This window comes from Pezoporus wallicus, unplaced genomic scaffold (assembly GCF_028554395.1).
Source record: "Pezoporus wallicus isolate ANWC-B61680 ecotype Strahan unplaced genomic scaffold, APGP_CSIRO_Pwel_v1 contig_227, whole genome shotgun sequence".
Taxonomy (NCBI): domain Eukaryota; kingdom Metazoa; phylum Chordata; class Aves; order Psittaciformes; family Psittacidae; genus Pezoporus; species Pezoporus wallicus.
In genome coordinates this window covers 4,900,633-4,926,942 of record NW_026635704.1, presented here as the reverse complement: position 1 = coordinate 4,926,942, position 26,310 = coordinate 4,900,633, and the positions used below count along the sequence as shown (strand labels likewise).

The 26,310-nt window shown below is 38.4% G+C and overlaps 1 protein-coding gene across 1 annotated transcript; it reads left to right on the top strand.

Moving 5' to 3' along the window:
- The first annotated feature begins 1,573 nt into the window (after positions 1-1,573).
- RAB12 (RAB12, member RAS oncogene family) lies at positions 1,574-25,907 on the top strand. Its single transcript, XM_057397490.1, has 6 exons — positions 1,574-1,954; positions 14,995-15,055; positions 22,345-22,483; positions 23,015-23,104; positions 24,048-24,152; positions 24,675-25,907. Exons 1-6 carry the CDS (start codon positions 1,711-1,713, stop codon positions 24,786-24,788), a joined length of 753 nt encoding a protein of 250 aa, XP_057253473.1. The 5' UTR covers positions 1,574-1,710; the 3' UTR covers positions 24,789-25,907.
- The last annotated feature ends 403 nt before the right edge of the window (positions 25,908-26,310 follow it).

Here is a 26,310-nt window from a genome sequence, read left to right as displayed (position 1 = left end):
TCAGAGTTCAGGGATTGTCTGGATGACACTTTCCATCATATGATTTCATTTTAGGTAGTCCTGTAAGGAGCATAGAATCGGACTTGATGATCCTGATGGGAAGAGCTGATCCTTAGGAAGGGCTGATAGGTCTTGAGGATCTATCAGTGTTGCAAATGGCTCATAGCAAGTGCCCGATTTTGGAGAACAGAACTCTAGAGGAAGGACCTAAGGGAAAAGTGAACAACTCAAAACAAAAAGGTTATCTTGTTATGATCTTCTACTTGCTAGATTATTTCGCACTCAGTGATGGATTGCCCTTTCAAATACCTAATTACAGCATTTTAGGCAATAAGAGGATGGAGGGACAGCAATACATAAGAAGTGTTGGGGTTGGTTTGTTAAGCTTTTTTTTTTTTTTTTTAAGGTTTAGACCATTCTACTTGCTTGAAGAATCACTGATATTTTCTGATGAAAATTAGTGACATTAAGAAAAATACTAAACTAGTTATCTTGTTCTTTATAACTGTTGGGTTTGGGTTTTGTTCTTGACAACATAACCTTTCTGTCAAACTGTTTCTTGTTTCTTCCACAAAATTAGCTCTTGAGAAATCATTCCTATATACCAGTGGTTTCCTATGTGTAAAGCCCAATTTGACGTTGTGGCATTTCCTTAGCTTACAAGCAGGAGTGAGAATCTAGAAAATGGGACAAATTTTTGCAAACATCCATTCTTTTTGGCCGCTCTCACCTCTGATGTTCACAGGAATACTGCATCTACCCAGAGATCTCAATTAAAACTGAATCCTTCCTACCTCTGGAAGTCAAGCTTTGATGTTGCTGAAAAATCTGGAGTCTGTGAACCCTTAAAATTTCCTCAAAAATCCCAGTGAGCAAGGCTCACCCTGATCATTTTCCTCCACGTGATTTATGACACTACTTCCTCTAATGCCATTTCCCCCCTTTGCTTGGAATGTGAGCAGCTAGACTAGGCAGTGGTTAGGGAAAGCTCCACGCCCAGGAGCAAAGATGTCATCCATATGCTCAAGTACTGGGTTTGGATTTTACAGTGAAATCCTCCCCAGCCGACACCAGCACCGCGAGTGCTGCGGCACCCGGGAGCTCCACTTGACTACCTGAAGGCAAATTTAGGGTAAACCCCGCCGCCCCGGCAAGGACAGCCTTCACGGGGCTCCTAAGCGCGGCCTCACTGCGCAGGTTCCGGGTACACCAGGCCGGAGCACACCACGGATCACTCCACCGGAGGGGCCGAGGCAGCGCGGGGATAAGGCCCACTCCGGGAGGCCGCCGGGCCGCCCTCCCCATCCGCGCCGGGGCGCACACCGGCAACGACCCGGCCGCCAGCTCCAGCACAACGACGGGAACGCGCGGCCGGCACGAAGCCGGCGGAAGGGCGGCACGGGAGCGCTGCCGTTCCCCGCCCCCGGCACTGCGGCGTGGGGCCGCGGCTCCGGCACTGTAGGGGGCGCTGCGCGGCCTGGCGCAGGGCTGGGTTCGCCGCTCCCGGCGGCGGCGCAGTTCCCGTTCCTGTCGGTGTTGCTGTTGCTGTTCCCCTCGCGTCGGGTCGGGCCGGGTGGCGGCCGTTTCTCGTCCTTCCTGTCCCCCCTCCACCCCTGCCTCGCAGTGTCGGCGCCGGTGGCAGGGAGGGCGGGAGCGTGGGGCGCGGCGAGGGAGCGCGGCGCTAGCGCGGCGCCGCCGCATGCGTCGCTGATGGAGCCGGGCTCGGGGCTGCCGCAGCGTAGGGTGGGGGGCGGCGGGCTAGACCTCGGGGCGGGCTCCGCGGCGGGGTCGCCGGCTCTCTCCGGGGGGCAGTCCCGCCGCAGGAAGCAGCCGCCGCGCCCGGCCGACTTCAAGCTGCAGGTGATCATCATCGGGTCGCGGGGGGTGGGCAAGACCAGCCTCATGGAGCGCTTCACCGACGACACCTTCTGCGAGGCCTGCAAGTCCACTGTGGGTAAGGGAGCCCGCCGTGCCGTGCCCGTCATGTCCCGGGGAGGGGGGTGTCCTCCCCCTGTGCCCACCCTACTGCAGGGCCCGGCCGGGGGAACACGGGACTCTGTGTGGCTGCCGCCTTCCCTGGCCCCTCGCCCGCTTTCCCCCAAGCTTGGCCCCCTCCCCGCATGCCGGCCTGAGGGTGTTCCCTCGGGGCCTCGAGGGCCTCGTCCCCTTCAGGGTGCTTGGTGGTGGTCCCCTTCCCACTTCCGCCCGGCGGAGCGAGGTTTACTGAAGCCGGGTGGGTTCCTCCAACTTCCACAGTGGAAACCTCATAGGCAGTGTGGGGAGGGAGCCCTTGCTGCCGGACTTCCCATCTCTTGACGGGAAGATCGTGGACGGCCTAGTTACATCATTGCAAGTTTTGAGAAGGTGTTGGGTGTTCAGTTTCAGCCTTGCTAACGACAAACAAAGAGCACAGGTTAAAAAAAAAATAGTAAACTAGGGATGGTTGGTAAAGTGGAGGTTTTGTGGGGTTTGTTCGTGGGTTTTTGTCTTAGGTGTTGCATATGAGGTAACAAGTATTTTGGGAGTTGAAAAGTTGCACAGTGTGCATTCAGTGTAGTCAACGGGACTTCAAGCACTCTTCCAGACCATAGTCTGATTAACTTCAGTTTTCTGTTACACCTTCCTCAAGAACCCCTCGCCCCCCCATGATGAAGGAAGTTATGTTTTGTTTCTTGAAGAGTAGTACCTCTTGAGCACACTGTGTGTTTCACTTTTCACATAGCTAACTGGAGAGCAACCTCCTAGTTCTGTAGTACACTGGCTTATTTGTGGTTTAGTCATCTGTATGAGTCTTGGGGTAATTTAAGGCCGGCTGTCTTTTAATACACACAAAAGGGTAAAAGAAGGAAAACAAGCAAGTTAGTCTGCATTGTTATTAGAGTCCTGTCCTTGGAGTTGAACTCTTGAGTGTTGCAGCAAAGTGCTTGTTAACTCTATGTCATTGGATAGTATGTATGCTTAGATTAATTGTAGCTTGGAATGTGAGGAAACTTACGGCATCTGATGAAAAGTGATTGTATTGCCTTCTAGACGCCGAATTATTACTCTCCAAAACTCTTCTGGTGACAAAACAATATACGGTTACTTTAGTTTTAATGTGTATTTTATCAGTTATTTCACTCTTTTCTAGGTACTCTAAAAATAAAAATCTGGTAGTGCAGATTAGCATGGTTAGTGTCAATATATTTTTGTTTTGAAGCTGGTAACTTTGTAGAAGTTAGACAGTGGTAATGTATTAGAATCATTAATCCTCAAGTGATACGTTGCAATTAAGATGTACTGATGACTTCTGTAGATGGACAGATTTCATTGAAGATACGTTACAGCTGAGGAAGTAGAACTAATAGTGAAATGTATTATTTATGAATTCTGCAGGTCTGTATGTTGTTTTGAATTCCCATGCATCTTCTTTGGATTGACCAGCATTAAGGGCTCCTTCAAGGTTGGGCTGCTGTCTGGAGCTAGGGTTAGTTTCCTGATACAAATTTTGAGAAGTGAGAGGAGGTGCTCTAGACCCCAGTTCAGACTTCCAGGCTGGTGCCTTGTAAGCAAAACTGATTTACTAGATAACTCAGACAGTGATTGAAGCAGAGAAGCATCCTTATTTTAGAAAAGAAACAGGAAAGAAACGTGGTATGCTGCTAGACAGAAGATTACGTAATGTTTGATGTGCAAAGTGTGCCAACATAAAGCACCATAGGGAAACAGCTTGTACCAAAATACATCTAGAAAGACCTGCATTAACGGCATTCTTTCAAGGTCCTCTGCCTAAACTTGAGAGCTGTTGAGATTCCCCCAGATCCTTTTGACTGCCGAGTGGAAAAGCTTTTCACAGCTTGCACCCTACTTTTTTGAACTACAGAGCAAAAAAAAAAAAGTAACCTCTGCTATTGACATTTCATGTAAATTGAAAATAACCCACACTCCAAAATGACCTGAAGTCAGACTTCGATACACAGTTGAAATTATAAAGCCCTTTCTTTGCCACCACTTGCTGCAGTGGTTTTCAAGAGTTACAAGTGGAGAACATATTTTGAAATGCTGTTGAAAACCCCGTGGCTGATATGATTCCAGGGGAAGTTTTGTAAACCAAGTATACCTCAACATTAAATTTGAAAGGGCGATGTAACTAAGCAAACAACTAAAATTTGTTGTATCTGCCTTATATTAGTGAAGCTGTATTTTAAATACCATGCTAGAATACATATTTACTCCCTTACCTTTATCATGGTATCCACTTTTTCTGATTTAATTCTAAACCCATGGAAGTATAGGCCAAACAGAACAACTTTCAACACTTAACCTTTTGTATGAAAGTGTATGGGCTACTTGAGGGTCTTCTCTGGCAGTGGAAGAAATGCACATGTCCAAAGTCTTTGGCCATCTCCTGCCCCAAGTGCTGTTTAGGATAACAACGCTGTGTCTTTAAAAAGTAGAGTGTATCTGCTACAAAGAGGAGGTGTGGATTCAATTAAGAAAGATACAATATTTTAATGCTAATTTAAGAAGACTACATTGCCAGATTGGTAAAGTAAATTCTGTAATAAAAACACATCAACATGTCTTCAGTCTTGTCTCAAATACTGAAGTTCTTTGAAAGTGTTCAAAAATAGCTTGGCAGATTTCAGCACATTATTCGTAACGGCACACGACGTGCTGTTGATCTAAAATTCTTTTGATGTATTTATTTTGGGCATTAAGTTAGTTGCATAGAATATTGTGTCTACTTAATCTGCTATTTACATAGTACTGTGAATACTCAATATGCTCAAATGTTTACTGATTTTAGCATGTGCTTAACAGAAATAATGTTGCTGTTTCCAATTTTATGTGCTAGGGTTTGAATGTTTGTTCTTACTACTAGGTTATAACTATTTTTATTACTTGTTTGGGTGAAGAAATTGTTTTTAGATACATTCCTCTGTATCTTCAGTGATGTAAAATTACTCTCTTCTTGCCAGTTTTAAATCCAGAGGAGTTACAGTAACTTCTTTTCTATAATGGATTAACACTTGTCCATGGGTAATATTGGCATCATATTAGCTTTGTCAACAAACATAAATATACATCTTTTTTTTTAATACAGTTTGTTCTCTGTTTATGATTTGTTACCTTACTCCCATGCACCTGCATTATTCATACAGGAGCAGAACCCAAAACTGTCACTTCTTGGTTTTTCAGACTTGACAATTAAAAACAGGAATGCCAAATTTGGCACGAAAAAGGATGATCTTTCCAAAAGTAGTGGATAAATACTCGCTGCCTCATTTGTGAAAAGATTCAAAGATGGGAAGTGAAGGAAGAATGCTTGCCTTTGCTTCTTCCCCCTCCTTACCCTGCCCCAAGTAGTTATTATTCTGAAAGAAATTAATCTTAATTCAGATCTCCATAGTGGTGATGTTATCATTTATATATTTTTTTTAATGGTGCTATCTCACCCTCTTTTTCATTGGAGTCTCTTTACTTAGCAGTCAGAGTTCTCTGTTCTCTTCCCAGCATCTGTCCAGGTCTCACAGTTGTCTGTCCTACCTGCATACACTAAATCTTAGCTCATTCCCAGTCTCTCTCCTCTGTTTTACTTCCATGACAGATCAAAAAATTCCTGTACTCGGCAGTATTTCCTGTCTACCTAATTTTGCTGCAGGCAGTACCCTTCTCTCTGGGTTTTAATCGCTGACCCTGAGGCCTTGCACTGACTCACCTCTCAGATGGCTGGCTCTCCCACTCAAATCAAGTTGAGCTCCTTGGCTTTTCTTTTACATACTGGCTTAGTATGTGAAGTTACTGAGGCCTAGTCTTATCCTTTAGCTCTTTTCCACTAAGTCTGAAAGCATCCCAGGATAGAGTCCTTGTCCTTGTTAAGGTCAGAGCTATTGACAGGAAACTACAGTCAGACTTGTAAACACTGAAGGTTTCTTCAGTCCTGGTTTACAAGCAAAATCACAGGTGGAGTTACTCAGCTAAGTTTGTAATGGAAAGATTTGTTGTGAATCAGGATGGAAATGTGGCAGCCTGTGATCTGTTTTGGGCTAATAGTAGCCTGTGGGATACAGATGAGTGGCATGTAAATGTACTGCAGTGTAAGACTCCTTTGATACTCAGAAATACTCTTTGACCTTGTTTCACCTTACTTTGATGTTAGTGTGAGATGATATGCAAGTTGGAAACTCATTAGATTTACAGCACTCCGTAGCTTTTTCTTCCAAGCAGTCTTCTCTGTCAGTTCTTTTTAAAATGCCCATGTCTGTGCAAAATGCCTAACATCCATCAAATAAACAATATCAGTGGTAAAAACTTTAGGTTTATATTTTATCAGGGTAATCTTAAGGAAGGCAGCTTCTGGTTTTAATCCATGCACACATATATATGTTATACATATATACAAATATATATATATGTATATTGTTCTGACATAATTCAAACCCTTTCCTTGTTCTCCTTATCCTTAAAGAATGTGGACTAACAACATAAATGTTAAGTTCCATTCCCACAGGCTTGTCATATAACATAATTATATTCACTTAAAAGTATCAGCCTATTCATTGAAAAAGTATTAATTAGTCATTTTTCAGAACTGCCCTTGAAGTTGCTCCTCAGTTTGTCAGTTACCTACTCAGTGTTTATTCTCACAAGCACTGTAATGTGGCATGTGGTTTTGAAAAATAGTTTTCTGTAAATAATAATTAAAATTCTTTTAAAAACAAGTTTAGTAATTTCATGTAATCTGAGGTGAAGAAAAATCTATATAAAATTTTCCAAAAAACATCCCGTATCAACTAGAACAACATTTATCTTTTTGCTGTGCTTGTATGTGTGCTGTTTGTGATAAGTATAATTCGTTTTAATTTTTCTTTCAAGTTTTTTTTCCTCTTCCGTAAGATGGCACTGAAAACTTAGTTGGGGTGGGGAAAGGGAAGAAAAGGTAGAAACAGGTGTCCCTTGCTTTACCACATCATGACAAAATAGCAGAAAGATGTTCTTGCTTTACACACAAAATCAGCTGTGAACTCAGACTGATACATTTTTGCTGTTGTACAAACAAAGGAAGAAAATTCTGGTCAGTGATAGCTGTTTCTGTGAGAATCAACCATTCTTATCTTTGCATGTCCAGGGTGTTAATACATATATTTTCTTATACAGGATTTTTGGCTAGGGAGGAATAGTGTAAATAAACAAGTATCTCATTAATGGTGCTGTGACTACTTCACAAACTACAAATATAAGAGAGCAGGAGGTTGGAAACTCTCGTAGAAAACAATTTTGACTTGCACAAAACCTTAAGATAATTAGACAGTACGCAAGCATCAGGCAAGTCATGGTTGCCTTATGTGTCAACTAAGCATATTTTACAGCATTTGGTGTAGTCAGCAATTGTTTTCTATGCGTAATGGTTTGAATCCTGACAAGGTAACAAAACTATATTCTAAAATAGGAATATGTACTAGGTAGGTGATACAAATTATCAGGGTTCAAGAACTCAGTTTTGGGGAGGTATGGGGATTTTAATTAACAAAAGCTTGCAAAGAAAAGCAAATATGAAATTGTTTTCTTCATTTGTAAATTAGTTGTTAACTTCAGCTGATAGAAATATTCAGGTACTGGGTTATATCAACACTGCAGAACTGTCAGAGCACCTTCTAGACCCCTAGTTAGTGCATATATGAGAATGTTCAAATAAAGCAACAGGCAAAATGAAGAGACCACTTGAATGGTGTTGGCTGTAGAGTTTAGTTTGCAAGGAGAGTGGAATGCAGCTGTCAAACTCAGTCTCTGCTGTGAACAGCTGAGCACGTCAGTAGCAAAGGGAAAAAAAATACAGTCAGGCCATATGAGTCTCTGTTATGGACTTTCTTATTTCTTTCAGGGAGCTGGGAGCTTAAATGTTCTTTTAATAAAAATAGTGCATGCACTATGCAGAATAATTGCAGTTTACCTATACTAAAAAATGGAAGAGATGGGATTTTTAGAGTGCTTTTCATCACAAACATGCTGAAATCTTTGTAAACTGTCTTCACTAGCCTGTCCTTAAACAGGAGGATTAATATTTCCAGTTGTTAAGATTGCAACTATTTAACAGCATATAGCAACACCTTTATAACTTACTTCTTCTGATATGTCAAGGATTGGAAAACGTAATACCCAAAACAAAATGCTAAATTCAGTCTTATTTTGAAATATATTCCACCTTTTTAAAATCTAGATAGTGCTGCTTATTAAATAATTTAGGGTGTTTTTCACATGCAGTTTTCTGGTCAGGTCGGGGTAGACCAGTGGCTCACTACGTTTTCCTGTCTGTAATCAGAAGTTTTGAAATTAAGTCTTACTCAGGAAGACACAGTCTTATTCCTTACAAGTTCCCTTTCCACCTCATTCTGTTTATCAAAATTTTGGTGCGCACTTTGTGCCATAAATAGTGCCAAAAGCCTACGTTTTGTGAAAGGTTGAATTTACTGTCCACAAGAATATAAAGAAGTTGTAAGTTTCTCCATTCTCATGGAGTTTGGAAGTACTAAAGATCTGGGATGTTTAAAGGCTGTATGATGGACATTCAAAAATCACCTTCATGTCTCAAAAACTCATTAAAATTACCCCTTCAAAATTTAGTCATGCCATATACATTATTTTTTTTTTTTCTTGTTGGTTTATCTGTTCCACTCTGGTCGGTAGCACAGTTGCCAGTTGAGATATGGGTACGCTTTTATTTTAGGCAAGCAGTTCTCAAATGTCTGCGTGTCAGCCATTCTAGAATTACATGCTGAAGCTTTATGGGCAATGTACTTTACCTGCCTCTAAAATAATATCCAAACTGGCTCATATCTGACTAATACTTAATGCTTCCAAATCTTTACTTTATAACATGCAGTTTGAAAGAGGTGTTTCTGCTTTAGTGTGTGTTAAAATTAACTGCATGTCCTACAGCTTAAGTTAAAATAAGATACAATGTGTTTGGATTTGTTTTTTTCCCCAAACAGTTTTTGTAATCTCCCCCCCCCCCCGTACTTGTTGTTGGCTTTCCCTGTCTCAAGAAAGACAGTACAAATCAGTATCAAAGCTATTGAGCATCTTCTCCTTGACTTCAGTTGTTTCTGGGTAAGTCTAAGTTGTTGTACTGTATTTAGTTACAGGCCAGGACTAATGAAGCTGGTTCTCAGCTCAAGAAGCATGTGACCTCAGTCATCAGTTGTAGCAGAAGTTAAGAAAATTTGTCTATATAATGCTGTCAGATGTCCAAATTAAATAAACTGTTGCGGTCTTTTAATTATATGTTTGTTCTAATGGTTAATTAATGTACAACCTCTGATTATTTAAACTGATTGTGTTTCTTTAAATGCAGTCTGATTATTTTTCACTGATCGAATTGCTTTGATGAAAATCACTAATAGGCCTATGCAAATTTAGTCTGTTGGAATTGATTTTAGTTGGAGGGTTTTTTTTGTGCTCCCTTTGCATCTGTTTTCCCAGTTCTTCCTTTAGCTTTATTATCAGGAAATCTTGGCCTCAGAAAGGTCACTCTGTGCATTAAGCAGGACAGCTTCCACTTCCTTTTTCTGGCACTTAGTGGGGAGGGGAAAAAAAAGTATGAAAACATAAATGCAAAATACGTTTGAAGAAGTTTTTTCACTATTTGTTTTATTCCTAAACAATTTTTTTTGGCTTTAAAGAGAGAGGCTAGACCCAGTTGTGAATGTTTCAGTTTGTACTTTCATAGATAACTTTTTATTTCCTGTTTGGGGCAAGAAAATAATATGCTATAATCTTTTCTGGGCTAGACTCCATTTTTATTGGATTTCAATCTAAAGTTTGGAATGGTCTCAAGTTTGGTTCAGTGACAAGATAAATCACCTTCATTGACTTACCCTTATCTAGAACTTCATTAGTGCGCTTCTATTTTGAGTGTCTGTTTTCTTTCCTTTAAGGCTGTTTATTTTTGAAAGGAGTGCAGACAGTTTGCTTAACAGGGTGTTTAATATACTTTAAGAAAAAAACAAAACAAAACTCTTCTATTCTACCAGCCCTTTATTTTCACTGGAAAAAAAAAGCAGTTTCAACTGAGTGCTTGTCATAATAGATGTTCTCATTTGCATGAAGCACATTTTTAATCTAAAGTTCATGTGCTGTTAACAAAGACAATGTGCTTTGTATAAAAATTTGAAAATCCTTACCTAATAATCTTACCTTACACACACCATATAAGTGTTACTATACTCAATGCCTTATTTGATGTGTACCTAGCCTGTGGAGAAAGGGAAGTAACTCATTTGTAGTTCCTAGTGGTAGGGCAAACTGAAGAAGTATGCTTTGAAACACTTAACAGGTACAAAGTCAGAAACCCAAAATAGGGGCTGAGATCTGTATTTTTGTGCCTTTTTCATTACTTCTTACATGTGTATGGGTTGTCTGTTTGGATTGTTGGGAAAAAAAGAAAACAAACCACCCAAAACAAACAAAAAAACCCACACCCAGGCCTCTTCCAGAGTAAAATGGGGGTCAAATTCTGACATCCGAAATGCACACCTTTAAATCACACAAAGAGAGGTGGTGATCTGGATTTACTAATGGTGTGAGTGCAGTGATTTTTAGAACAACTGAATACATTGATTGCCTGTGGTCCATGCAAGTCTCATGTGCAGATAGGAAGCTGAATTTGTAATTGCAGGGGAGATTGTAATAAGCCTTTTCATTCCCCTTGCATCACTGTGACATGGCAAAGGACACACTTCAGTACGATCATAAGCACATGCACTTGTTGGCTCCACTGACATGGGTACAGTTGGTTATTCATTAACAATAAATTACCCAGCAGGCATTTAAAATGCAAACTAGGTAGCATGCAAACCAGCAATAGTTTGATGGTGTTGTGGCAGCTGAAGAGAGCCTTCTACAATCCTTTCTTTTTATAAGACATGCTGTTCAGATTTAATGCAGTTGTCACCAGTAATTATTGATTTCTCTGTTTTGTTGAACTATATATAAACCCATGCTCTCAGTTCTGTTTGCATAATTAAGGACACAAGATGCTTAAATGGCTTGTGTTAGCTGGTGTTGACATCCTTTCAGGCGATACCCACCATAACTGGAGGTGCACAGTGCGAAACATGTTGGTGTAGCTGTGCTAGTAGAGTGTTATACCAGTCCTGTCTGTCAGTGCACGTGTCTTAGCACACCACTGTTCATGCAGCTATATAGCTTCAAGTAGCCTCTGGTGGGATTCAACACAGAACAAATGCACAATTTTATTAAACTTGGGTATTAGTTGCATTTTGGGATCTGGCTTATGGGAGTGGTAACTGTGCAAGGACTACAACTATCATTACAAACAGCATGAAACCTGAAAAAATTCTGACAATTTGCCTATACTTGTCTTAGAATTAGGTTTAACAATACTGGGAAACATGTATCCTGCTTAGAGCACTGTGTATTAAGAATTTGTTGAAGCAAGGATTTTAAAGAATTTATTTAAAGTATTGTTGGCATCACAACAAAAATGGGAGTTTTCAGGTGTTAGTCCAAATCTTCTGTTCTACAACTGCAAGTACAAACAATGAAAAGGTGCAGTTGTATAACTCTGAATGTCATGTATGACTAGTATTTGTTATCTATAATAATGGAAAGTGTTAGTTTTCTGACTGACTTTCAGAGAACATTAACAGTTCTTCATCTTGTTTTTAATAGCTGGAGTAATTTTACGGATAGAGAAAGTTGTCATTGAGATATTTTCACTGACATTAATCAAGCTAAATAATCTGTTTCGTTGAACTTTTTCTTAACTCAAGATGATACTTGAAGTGGAAAACAAATTACTGTATTGCTGTTTTAATTAAATTACTAATTTGTACGTAAACTCGAAGCACTACCTTTGGCAGGTCTGTGGTGAAAAATGGTAATGAAACCTGACGGGCTTAGAAATTTGTTTCTTCATGTGCAAAAGGAAAGTTGCCAGATTTTTTTCTTTCAGTATTGGCAGACATGAAGCTTTTGGTATTGTGTTGATGCTTGCAGAGCATTACTTATTATGAAAAGCAGTTGAGCAGCCTTTGTGTAGTTCTTGCAAGCTATCTGACTTAAGTGTTAAATAAATTCAAACAGTTCTGTAGAAGAATCTGCTTTTCCAAAACTGTTACTGCTTTGCCCTGTTCACTGCAAAATTTAACAGGGGAAATGTTTCATGGTCTGACTTTAAGATGATTAATAGAAAGATCTGCTTTTGAAGTAAGTACACTGTTAACATATTTTAAAACCATCTCTTCAGTAAATAGGGTATTTTCTACTTCATATGTTGTGCCTGCTAGTCCCAGGAAGTACCAAGTTGAAAATTTATTACAATGGGTGAATTTTCTCTCTAGTTCATTATTTATTTTTCCTTTTAAAAAATGCAACAAAACCTTTTTGTTCCTTGGTTCATATAAACCACTTCTACAGAAATAAAAATATTTTTTGGTGGAGTTAGTGAAACTTGCATGATATTTCTTTGAAGGTTTTTATTACACAGTTTTGGATTGGAGATGGTTTGGACTCCTTTTGCTGTGTGACAGTGGGGCTTTTTCTTTAAACAGCAGAGCTATATTCTCTCTCTGCTTAGATCAAGCTCCTCTACCCGTGTAATTTTTAGCCAAAGACAAGTATACCCACCTGTGTACCCACCTTCTTTATGCTTATGTTTCTGTGGGAGAGAAGAGCAAGATTATTTTTTTGTTTTAACCTAACTTCTCAGATGAAAGGCAAATCGTACACTATGTTGTATATGAGTTAATGGCAGGATTGAAAATTGGAGGTGAGACATGTGGGTGGTTAATTCAAACTTCCTTAAGAAATGAGAGATTTGAAGCAGTTTTAGGGAATACCTATTTTATCTTTAGCAAGTAAAGTTCCTGTCTTTGCTGTAGACAAAGCTATGACAGTTATGATTGTATTTCATAGTCTGAATGCATTTATGTAGAGAAGACTTTTAACAGTAGAAATGGTTGTGTGTCTCTTTATAAAAAAAGCTCTCATTAATAGAATTCTTGTAATTACTGCTTTTCTTATTTCCCATATTTTGGATAGTATAGCATAGCTGGATCATTTCACTGTCTTCTGCTGTTACACTAACACAGATGGTGGTTTTTCAAAAGTGTAGAAACTGTTTCTTAACATTAGGATAAATAAATGCCCTGAAATTATAATCATTCTGTTTTTATATTTATTTTTTTTTCAATTTGCATGTGAATACTTGAAAATTGCCATTAAAATTGTAGGCCATAGTAGAAATCAGTTTAACTCTTTAGCTGCTGTACTGGCTAAGAACCTTACTAGGGTTTGAATGGGATAAATTTTAGTAAGTGAAGTATAAGCATCATATGTCCTGAATAGTTCTCCTAGAATTGGTGAATAAGCATGCTAGATGCTTTTAAGGACATGGAGAAGGAGGACAAATGTTATGGTGATAACAAATACTTTTATCACAATGTGATGTGCAAATGCAAGCTGTTCAAAGGGGTTTTTGTTAAGGAGAATGAAGATCAGTGATCCTTCCATTTATTTAGTCTAGCTGAATAGTGGCAACCTGTTTTGCGAGATAAAAATAGAATTGACTGTATCCTTTATATTTCAATCAGTAAAGCCTATCTAGTCTTTTAAAACTTATTCCATTTTATTGTCTCATATCAACAACTTTACAGACATAACAGTCTTCTAAAATTTTGAAACATATGTCAAGTCAACAATGTGTACCTGGTTTTCAGGATGTAAAATGCCCTTTTTTTTTCCCCCATACCTAAATTATTAGGATTTTTTAAAAGCTTTGCATAAGGGCCAAGTTCACTCCTTTTTTTCAAAGTTACAATCCAGTCTTGATTCTAACAACATCAGCAGGGGCACTCAGTTTTTACCAAGGGCAGACACTGGGAAAATGTGTAGTTAGAGGAAATAAAAATCTCTTTCCTCTTCACTTTCATCCCAATCCTTGCTATACAATTGTATGTGAAGTAGTGAAAGTGTTTCACACTATGCTTCTGCACTTTTGTGTGAGTTTTAAGTGTCCCAGTCTGTACCATGTTCTCTTGTTTTTTTTATTTCCCCTTATTTGATTTATCAATGTTATGAGGGATGATGTTCAGAAAGAATTGAAGCAAAACTCTTCATACACATATATACTAAAATCAACAGGTTCACAATCTACAAATACTATGATACTGTAGGACATTTATAACCTGAAATATCCTTGTAGTTGAGGTGGTGATCTTTTGTGTCTAGGTATTGTTTGATCATAGTATGTCTTACTTGTTGATTGGCAGCCTAGGTTTGTTTTGGGTTGTTTTTTTTTTTTAATAGAAGAAAAAAATTTCTGTATAACAAGGTCTTCATGGTTTTATCTTATATTTAGCATGCATTCAGAATACGGTTGGAGTTTTGAGATGATGGATAAAAGTACCATACAGGTATAAAAGAAATTATGAAAGTCAAATACCCTTTCTAAATCTAAGCAGTTTGCTAATATGTATTTGAAAGAATTAAGAATGACAGTGCTGACAAACCTCATAAACCAGCCACTATTCCAGCACTTCTGCTAAATTACTTTACAGAAGCTAAGCATCACAGCTTGGAAACCAGATGTGTATTGTTCTTTTTAACAGAGAGCAAAACTGGTGTGGAGGGATTGGTTCACTCCACGGCTCCAGGGCATCTATGCCAGTTGGAGGGAGAGCAAGCTTGTACTTTACAGTCAAGGTGAATAGGGAGGAAACAGACATACCCTGCCTGTTGTTTTACTGTTCCCTTGGGTTTACCTGCTGCTGGAAGTGTTGCACAAAGTGGAAGGTTTATGGTGTGATGCTGCCAAATTGGAAGGCTCACAGACTATATCGTGATTATCAAATCCCCATGATGTTCCTAATGTGACCTATAGTGGTGCAAACCCTTACTGTTATAAGTTGATATTAAAATTATTTAAAAAAAAACAACTCATTAGTTTTGCTTCTTATTCCTCCTTTTCTGTTTACTGTATTTTATTTATAGGTGTTGATTTTAAAATCAAAACAGTAGAGCTAAGAGGAAAGAAAATTAGATTACAAATCTGGTAAGTAAAACAAATGTGCAACCAGCAGTATGTTTTAATTTTTATGTTCTAGCATGAATTAATATGCTTGTCTAATACTATTAACTGTAATAAGCTGGTTTAGCTCTTACCCTGTTCCTCCTCTCTGCCATTCCCATAAGACTTAAGCAAAACCAAATAGTTCTTAGAATTTTATGAGGGGAAAGGGGAATAACGGGAGATAAAGAGGTCTCAAGCTCCTTTTCCTAAAAGAATGACATCATCTACATAAGAAACAGAATTAGGAGTTCTACAAACAACAAAAGGTGACTGTGTTAAATAGGCACTATTTAAAAGTACACTTCGCTGCTGCTGTTGTATTTTATTTTTTTTTTTAATTTTCTGGACTGTTTAAAACTCACTTTAATTGTAACAACAATTCTAAAACAACTATACAGTGTTTTCTAAATTGTTTTTCTAAAAAAACTTCTAGGTAGTGCTGTCTCTTTGGAACTATATTAAAGAACTTTAAAGTGAAGGGCATTCAAGACTAGGTAAATTATATCCACTCAAAACAGCACTGAGAAGTAAAATGATCCCATACAAATAAGACTACACCTTAACTGATACCGATGTCCTATGACAGAATGCTCAAAGTCTGAGCTAAGTTTTCCTTTCTGGAGTACTTTACGTGTTTTCTGATAATGATTCTCCATGTGAATGATAAATACAGTTTTTATAGTTCAGAAATTGAGCTTAAGAGCTCCTTTGTCATGCAAAGTAATACAATACGTAAACATTTTTATGAGAGAATAAACCAGCTATGTTCTATACATTAATCTTACATACTGCTGTGTAGAAGCTTAGCTTTGGTTTATTAACAGTGTGTGATGCATAATTGGCATTGTAGTTAAACTGTTAAAGTCGCTAGCAGTTCATAGCGGGGAGGAAGTGCTAAATATACTCATTGTTACACTTTTGGGATATTCTGGTGGTTTCTCATTAATTACATGGATGCAGTAAATTCAGCTTACTAACTCCTCTTGGCAGGTCACCATCAACTCTGTCACACCATGTGTCTGTCTTGCTTCCCTCTGAGTTAACTGCTGCTTCATCTTTGGTATCATCAGTCACCTAATACTTGAATGTTAGTGGCATGTCTTCATCCATCATCTGTCCCTGTTTGGAAACCTGTGACCACAAGGCTGGCAGTTGAGCCAGCAATTGTTAGCCAGGGTCTACTGAAGCTAACAGAGGTAACAAAAAAATTCCGATATGGAGATGCTACTGTATGCCTGGTATGAATTCTTGATATGAAATGTGCTAAGCTTATCAAACAATTTCTTCATGTTGAATAAATACTTTATAGGAGTGATGTCTTGTTGGAAAAGATATATTTAAACCATTATTTTCCACATATTGAGAGTATGCTAGGATATAGAAGACTTTTAAAACTGAAAATTTATAGGTTGCTAAAATGTGACCATTACTCGTGTGTGAAGCCCTGCTAAAATGATGGAGAAAATCAAATATAAAAAGGTAGTATTTTAGAATATGATTAAATCCATTAATACAACGTTCTGCCAGTCAGTGTCACCTTCTTTCCAACAGCGACTGTTAAAAATGCCTGTTAAAATGCTCTTCTTATCCTTAAAACTGTCTTGGCATACTTATTTTTTGGAAAAGCAATTAGATAAGCACTCCTTTTGCTAATTTATCCTGAATTATGTTGTGTATGTTGTTGGGATTATTTATGAACTCTTACTATTATAGAATCACAGAATCATTTAGGTTGAAAAAGACCAAGTCCAACTCTAAACCCAAAACTACCAAGTCTACCATTAAACGCACAACATCTTCATCTTCTGAATACCTGCAGGGATGGTGATTTGACCACTTCCTGTTCCAAGGCTTGGCAACTGTCTCAGGGCAAATTTTTACACATATGCAGTCTAAACCTGGTGCAGCTTGAGGCCATTTCCTCTTGTCCTATTGCTTGTTACTTGAGAGAAGCGACCAAAACGCACCTCGCCACAGCCTCCTTGCAGGAAGTTGTAGAGAGCAAATAGGTCACCTCTCAACCTCCTTGTTCGCCATGCTAACCAGTCCCAGTTCCCTCAGCTGGTTATTATACTTTCAATTGTTAAATTGAAAGAGGAAAGCAATTTAGCAGGTAAAACACTTACACCAAGTCAGACATGTATCAAGCAGTTAGGTGTGCAAGGTATCCTTTTGAAAGCAGCTTTCACACCTGCTGCTGTTAGTAGAGTAGTATACAAATTGGTCTTGTCTCCTGTATCCCTTTGCTGATGGAATATTGTGCGCTAAGGATCACAGAGGCATCTGCTTTCACCTCTAGCTTACCTATTCCTATCTGGTCCCTGAGTTTCAGTCAGGAAATATTATGATAGGAGCATAATCCTGCTCCTTAGAGTATGAAATATGGTAGAGCAGCACTGAGAGCACAGAGTAGCGTCCATATTTTCTATGCCACCTGGAACAGTAGTAGTGCACCTTGGGCTGCCAGAAGTCGTAAATAGAGTAAATTTGCTTTCACATTGCAGTTCTTGTCTGAAACAAGCTCATATATTCTGTAAGAAATTTGCATGCATGCAGCTCAGGCTGTGGGTTAAAGTAATAACAACTATTGGATAGCTTCAGTGACCAAGTGAGTAAGAGCATCTATGAATCAGTCAGTGTTTTTCCAAAGCATGCTAGGCCAAATAATAGGAACCTCCCTTTGATGCTTTGAAGAATAGGTGTGCTGGCAGTTGCTCAGCAGGACAGTAGTGTGTCTGACTGTGCCCTTATCTGGGTCTTTTGGGCACTTGGCTGAAAGAAGCAGCTGTCACTTCTGGCTTCCCCTATGAAAGGATGTGGTTGCTGGAAGCTGTGGTTCCCTACCACTACACCTGGTTCCACGCTGGGGAGCCAAAGGGGCTCTCTGGTACCTCTGCAGGTTTAATGCCAAGGAAGCCAGTGACCTGGCAAGGAAGGAGTTCTGATTTGCTTCTGAAGGTTGTTTAAATTGGTTCTTTCTCATAAAATGTTCACATTCTGACAGCTTGGCTTTTTCTAATGGACAGTTACTGTTTTGGAAAACCTCTGGGGTGAGGAGTAGTTTGAGGAAAAGATCAGCTATCCTGGAATAAAACAGAATGTAGTTCGTTCTGTTCAGGTCCTCTGAAATAATTTCATATAGAAAAAAGATCTTAGCTGTAATTTTGTTTTATGGGAGGAAGAAAGCTCAGCTTGACAGCTAGAATCAACCTCTAAACTTTACAACATTAAAAACAATACTGCTTGTAGGGTCCATAAAAGCACAGAGAATGTGGAAGTGTTAAATTAGTCTTAAATTTTTATCTGTGTTTTAAAAAATTTCCTTTCTATTGCCACTTCACACCACCAGTCATAAAAAAACTGATTTAACTTCAGAGCCAAAGACAGTTTTGAGTCTGTCCTTGTGTTTGTTTTGTCCGTTCCAGTTTTGAGTCTGTCCATGTGTTCATTTAGAGAGACCGTTTATGTAAAGCAAAAATTATCCAGACCTATTTTAATTAAGATCAACTGTATTTGTATTGTACTTTTTGCAGTCTAAACTACTGTGAATATGTGTCAACACTTGAAAATGGTCTTTGTGTATTTTCTTTATTTGCTTTTGTTTAGTGTAATGTTTGTATTTTTGGAGTGGTGTCTAGTTTCTGTTTTGGAAGCAGAAAAACAGTCATACAGTGGGATTTTATTATGGCAGATGATAGATAGTCAAGGAGTCATTCACTGCTTCTGATTACAATTTAGAAATACCAGTGTTTCTCCATTAGAACAATTTGTTTTTAAAAACTCAATAAAAGAAAACTGCTTTTAGCATTAAAAAGGGGGTAATCTGTTGTCTGGTTGTTTTTTTTTTAGTGACAACAGAAGCATTGATCAAGTTGTAGTATTTTATTATTTGGACTTCTTGAGTTTGAATTAAATTGAACTGCCTTATTCTGTTATGTTGATTTTGACCAGAGCAAATAAAGAACTAGCAGCCCTTAGTATCACTTATGAAATTAATGAAGTTGCTTACTGTTAAATAGTGCTCAACTCTTTTTCCAGCATTCAGCTAGTGCTTCAATAGCTATTCTTACTAAACACTCTAGCAGCAGGAGTGTAATACATCAATGAAAATGATTTAACTAACTTAGTTGCTCCAGCACTGCACACGGAAAGAAGGCATTTTAAGTCAGATATGCTTTTAATAATAGCTCTGTATTAGGGATTGTATTTTTTTCACTCAATATTAGAAGAATTTACTGCACATTTTTATGAAAAAATAAGATAGGAACTGCTAGCAGATGAGATTTGCCACATAGAGGATCAACTTGATACTCTTCTCAAACAGCAATTTATTTAGGTAGCTTGGGGTTGCATTCTAAAATTATTGCAGAAATAGTTTTCCAATTTTCACTTTACTATTTGAAGGCTTGTAGAATGTTATATAATGTTAGAGACCACAAATTCATCTTAGTTTCTTCCACTTTCCAAAGGAAAGGGTTATCATTCTTACAGTCAGAAACCTGTTGACTGGTTTCATTTAAACTTGCTGCATCAATAGAGGCATTGGTTGCATGAAGTGTGGGGAAGTCAATGACTTAAAGTAAGGCCAAGAAAGTCAGCCATAATTCACTGTAATTAGCCAGGCTGTCTGTCCATGGGTGTTTTAAGCTGGCCACAGTATGTGGTGTGTCTCACATAGCCAGCAAGCCAGCCTACAAATTTCATGTGGTGTTTGTGTGAACAACCTACATAAGGGGAGTGCAGTACCTGGGGGTACAACAGCTGAGAAGAGCAACATACTATAAACTTAAAGAGCTTCAGGGTGCTGTGGGGTGAGGAAAGGCTGATAGTACCAGGTAGACTTGGAGATACAGCACTCAGCAGGCATTGGGAAACGTGAAGTTGGAGATAGCTGGAGTGGAAGAGAGTAATGTTACGTGATTGGCTCTGTCGCTTACCCTAGGCTTACCCAGTGATGATGACTGTCTTCAGGGAGGGTAGTTGAACATTGGTGTGTTTATTTCCTCTGTTTTTCTAATGTATTAACTGAGTGATCTGGTAGACTCTCAGAGATGGAGTTGCTGTAAGTCCTTAGCAGTGACCCAAAGGCACAACCAGGTGACTCTGAAATAGCCCCTTTAGTTCTGTGTTCTGGTAGGTGCACAGAAAAATGAGGAAGGTTGGTCGGGGGGGGGGGGGGGGGGGGAAGGAACATTTTTCTTCTCCCATCATTCTGGCCCAAGCTAGGATTGATGCATTCTTCCACATTAGATATGCCCTTCCACCTGCCATCTAGTTATGTCTTTGCAGAATGATGGAACTAAAGGGATCTCATCCTTAATATGTTTGATCAGTAGGATGGATTAGCAAGACATAACAGGGGCTGCTCTACAAGATCTTTATTCTGAGTAGTATGTTCATAAGTACTAAAGCAATGTTATCCATATGTGGAAAATCAACAGTTCGTACTAGAATTTTTAAATATTTAATGGAATGAATATCCAAACCACCTTTCAAAAATTAAATCTGACTATGGCGAAGAAGTGATGGAAGAGCAAGTAGAGTTCCTAACTCTGAGTAATACTTACATATGTAATTTCAGCTGCCAGAACTTGCATTGCTTTAATAAAAATGCCTCATTAGTGATAAGAAAGCAACCAATTAACCACCCAAAGTTGGTCTGACCTTACGGAAACAGGCTGCTTGTTCTCACCCTCTGTAGAGTCCCAAATATTTGTATGAATGTAACTCAGAAGTTCTGAGTAGAGAATGGGACTTGACTAAAATAAAAATGGATGTGATATATTCTCTTCTGCCCTTTACTGCAATGCCATTGGCTTGCAGTGAAGTATTAGTCAATATTTTTCTACAGACTATGAAGCAGAGGTTTCAAATCTGTTTCTTATCAACACTGCTTTACTTTGTGAAATCACTTGCAAAAATTTGTTGCTATTGAGTACACTTGTGGCAATTTCAGAAGAAAGTATTCCACTTATAAACCTGCTTAGTTGAAATTTATAAAGACTTGAAGATCAAGATAGGTTCGTGGTACTTTATTCTACTGCTTGTTGAGAATAGGCTTTAAAAGAATTAATTCTTCGGGACAATCAGTGTGGCCTGTTGTGAGCATTACTTTTTTTTTGGTAACAAGTGTTTCAGGTCTCCATTGTTAATCTCATTCCCAAATTCATCCTCCTTCTCCTTTTGTCTAAAATGTGACTGCTGAAGAGAGTTCCTTTTAAGCTTTTGAGTGCCAACACACATGAACTTTTTCCCTCATGGTCCATCTTTTGGCTTGCTCTAACAGTGAAATTTCAAAATTATCCATTGACTCTGGAGGCTGAACTCAAGCAGCAAATGCTTGATCTCTTTGGGGCACCATATAACTTACTTTCCAGTTGTGATACCAGTCACATTTTAAGACTTAGGATTATGCACCAGCTACTTTTTTTTTTTTAGTATAACTGCCAAAAGTCTTCCATAAGTAGACTTGATGATATGATTAAAAGCAGTTCACTGGTTTTCATGGTTCAGTAAAATATAGCCCTTCTGTCTCATCTACTTTGGAACATAAGCCATAGCTAGTACAGGCAACATGGTGTCCTTGCTGGAAAATAGCCTCCAGAGTAAATACACCTTGTCCAAAATGCCTACATTGATAAAAATGAGAATGGAAATGTTATTTGAACACCTGCATTAGTAGATGCATGCATGAAAGCCAGGCATCTACTTTCAAAAACCGTATGACATAGTGGTTGCTCACCCTTTTCATTCAGTTTTGCCAGTAGCATTAGTTTTAGAATCATGGTTGAATTGCTGTGGTTGATCCAGAAAGGCTCTGAAAGCTCAAATCATAATGATCAATGCATTGCTCATTTTATAGTTGGATGTCTGGCTGTGTTTGATAAGCATGTATCCATTTCTTTTTTCTTTTTTTTTTTTCCAGAGCTATTAAAACAAAACAAACAAAAAACCCCAAACAAACATAAAGACCTCACAGACAAACCCCAACAACACAAAACCAGGTTCATCTGCTGGACACCACCACATGTAGAACTGTTCGGTGGCCTTTCTTGGTGTAGTATGGGATAAGTAGTCCAGATACAAAACTTTCTGTGATTGAAAGTGCTGCTCCATTAATTTTTTTTCCCTGAAATTCCCACATATAGGAGGAAATCTTGGAGATAGAGTGTCTAATGAGTGTGGGGATGTTTTTATTAAAATGTAAACAGTTATTCTGTACTTTGCGAATTGGTGAAATATTTGTGCCAATGTTTGCTGCTGCTTCTTAGGGACACAGCAGGTCAGGAGAGATTCAACAGCATTACCTCAGCTTATTACAGAAGTGCCAAGGGAATTATTTTGGTGTATGATATCACCAAGAAGGAAACATTTGACGATTTACCAAAATGGATGAAAATGATTGATAAGGTAGGCCTTAAGTATTTTCTTTTTATGTAGTTTTTGTAAGAAGCCATTTTTTCCTCAAAAGTACTCTGTAAGACTTGTAACAGCATTGATACAGGATTGTTAAACTAATGCTAACTAATTTTCAGCAGATTCTTTTATCCAGAAGTTAACATTAATGCATTGATGTTGCAAAATGGTTGTCCATTCCCACTTCCTTGAACTACAGTTGTCCCAGTTGTAAGTCTCAGTGGCAATATGTAACATTGCTCATTTACCTGTTCACTGGGGGTGAGTTTTATTTCCTGTCTGTGAAATAAGGTCATTCTGTTCATTCTTAGATAAACTAGAACAGCTAGTTCGAAAGTCTTGTTTTAAAAGTGGAATTTAAAAATTGAAGGTTTTTAAAATACCTTTTGGAAAGAATGTTTACATATAAACTGTATAGGTGTGGTTCCTTATTTAGTAGGGAAGTTGCCCTTTTTTCATATTGTGTTTACATTACAAAATCTTTACATTTCTAGATTTAGTTCGTTAAAAATGTTCTAATTGCAGTATGCTTCAGAAGATGCAGAGCTTCTGTTAGTTGGCAATAAACTGGACTGTGAAGTTGATCGAGAGATTACTCGGCAGCAGGGAGAAAAGGTAAGAACAGGTCTAACCAAATTCTTAGCTACTATTAGAAGCAAAACTGCTGTGGAGTTGTTGCTGATGGTCCATAGCTAGTCTTATCCAGACTGTTAAGCCTGAAAAGCATATTGAGAGTGGTGGCATTCTGTCAAAATCCATATGGTATTTACTTCTATGGAATGTGCATATATATGTGTTACTGCTGGAGCAGCATGCCTTTAGATCAAAGAAAGAGTAAACTACAAGTTGGCTTGCACTACACAGTAGTTCAGGGGATACTCCTTTTGGGGCTCTGAAAGATTATATAGTGGACACTTGACTCACAAATGGTCAGCACATCTTTGTGAGCCTTCTTCCAAACAGTTGCTTTTCAGTAGTATCTTAGGACAGGCAACAGTCCTGCTTGATTACTCTAGCTCACCTTTTCATGTTTCTTTTATTCTCTTCCAAATCCCAAAGTGGTAAGGAACCTGACGAGAGGGTATGTCTTGGTGTGACCCTCATAGCACCATCTTCATCAGGACACGATCAATATGGACATACTCAAAACGTTTTCCTTCAGCTACCTGTCATCTGTTGGAGTCAAGGCTAATTCTTACATCTGTACTTCTCATTTCTGAATTTTAATAATAAGGTTGAGATTAACTCTTTTGAAAAGCTCCTACTTTTTGGCAGTCTGCAGTAATCAGTGTTAACTGAAGACATGAGTTTCTCAGACTTAAGTCTGGAAAAATGCAGCACACTTTTCCAGTAAGCAGACTTTAAGTGAAAATTATCTGTATGTGGCAATATTTGCTGTACCTTGGAGATTCAGAATTATTAATTGAATTAGACTTGAGTCACAGATTTGAGGAAGGTTGTGGGTTTTGTTTTCCTTAAAGGTTTTATGAGGAGTGCTTGTTTTGCTGTTTGCTGCTGTTTGTGCATATCTTCATGTAGTTGTTTTCTTTTCCATCAGTTTGCACAGCAAATAACTGGGATGCGGTTCTGTGAAGCAAGTGCCAAGGATAATTTTAATGTGGATGAAATATTTCTAAAACTTGTTGATGACATTCTGAAAAAGGTAAAATATATAGAGGTGGTAGCACCTCTGACCACAAAAACGGTCAGTGTTCAAATAGTGACTGCTGGTACTTGTTGGGAGGACATAGAGGGCGAGTGCACAGTCAGGTGAAATTTTTGGTTAATACATAGTGGGCATGATGTAATTCACAGACTCTGCTGAACACTTTTGTTAATAAATACTGCTTTCAAATTTGGTAAACATCTCCTGTTTGTTATAATTTCTCTTTGCAATAACTTCCATATATATCAGCAGCTGACTGTATGTTTGCCTGCTTTCATTTGTGGGCAGTTCTGTTGTGATTTGTTGTAATTAGTTTAGGAAGTGGCTTTATTTTCACCAATGTCTTGTAACTTTTTTCTGAAAGAAATTATTAACACAACTTACTCGAATGTATTTCACACATACAAACCAAAAAATTCTTCAGTTAAGGCTTTGGCTGACAATGAACTCTTGGAATGAGTTCTTTGTGCCGAGTTCTTTGCAGATGACTGTTTACAGGTGATTTTTCTTTTCTTTAAGATGCCACTGGATGTTATAAGAAATGAGTTGTCCAACAGTATCCTGTCCCTGCAACCAGAGCCAGAAATCCCACCAGAACTGCCTCCTCCAAGGCCACATGTCCGTTGCTGTTGACTTGTTACTCCATACAGAGTGAAAAATAGGAGCAGGAGGGTAAAGAAAGTATCTGTACTACTCTGCACTACAATCATTGGCAGTTTCTCGTTGCACTTTGTTATTCGAGTCAGAGCTACACACTAACTTGTAAATATGCAAATATGTGATCCGATATAGGATTCAGCTATAACATTTAATTATTACCCCTCTCCCTCACAATGATGTTTCATTCATTGCCCCAGTGTTATAAATACTGTACAGTCGGTGGGGGGTTTACCACACTTCTGATCGAGGAGGAGGAGAAATTAAATCTATACCTATTCTTGACATAAATGTTGTAATAGTTCTTTGTTATTATAAACAGGCAGGCAGAAGCTCTTCTGGTATGAAGATAAGTATATGGTGCTTTGCTAACTATTTTAAAGACAAATTTTTTTAAAAACCGAGGACTTTATGTACAAAGCTTCCATAATCAGCATTATTTTTCCTTTTAATGTAGTGAAAACACTTTTGGCTGTAGCATCCTCTGCTGACTGGATTTATTGAAAAGCTAAGTTTAATTTTTTGGCAGTCTTTTATTTATTTTGTTTAATGCTGCACCCTTTCTTTGTGTACCAAAACATCACATCTGGTGCAGATCTAAGATTGCACTCGGAGATAGCATATATAATTTTCTGCGTAAGCATAAACGTGGTTGCAAGAATCATTAAGTTTCAATAAAAGAATGGAGATATATTCAAGTTCTAAAAGAAGGTATAAAAAGCAATGCTGCTGTCCTAGACAAATTCTTAAAAGAAAAAAAAAAAAAGATACATTTTCCTGTGGTAAGGAATATATATGTGTATTTGTCTGGACATCTGTAGGGTTGGGGGGAAGGGAGTCTAAGGTAAAATTATTTTCTTTCCTAATGATGGAAATTATTCCCATCAAGCAAATACTGTGTTAGGTTTTGGTCTGATAATGAATTTGTGAATTATATCTTTGGTATATCTTTTATTAAAATGCACTGTTTAGTTTAGCTGTGGTAAATATAGTTACATATTTGAATAACTTGGTGTGTCCTGAATGTTGTGGTATTGAAAAACCTTGTGGTCTTTCTAAACTAATGAAGTGCAAATAAAATTTTGTATTTATGAATGACAGTGGAACTGCACCTGTTATTAGAATGGCAAGTATCAAATGATGGGTAAAAAGTAGAATCTGGACTATGGAACAACACTTGTTTTAATTTTGTTATGATTTAATTTTCAGTTTGACAGTTCCTTTAGGTGTAGTTAGAAAAGCAGCAGATGTTAGTTGTTCACCTTGATCACTGCTCTGTTGGGAGAGCAGCTGATGACCTAGCCCAGCTGATGCCTTCAAACAGCATGTGACTGCTTGTCATGCTATCTTAGCAGGTGGTCACCAAACTATTAATTACACTGGGAACACAAGTATGAACCAGTCTTTTTCACACTACAGCTTCTCTGCTTCTCATTCTCTGGTGCTGGAACCCATTTTGTCACTTCTGCCACTCTTCTAGCCAGAACACTGGGATTGA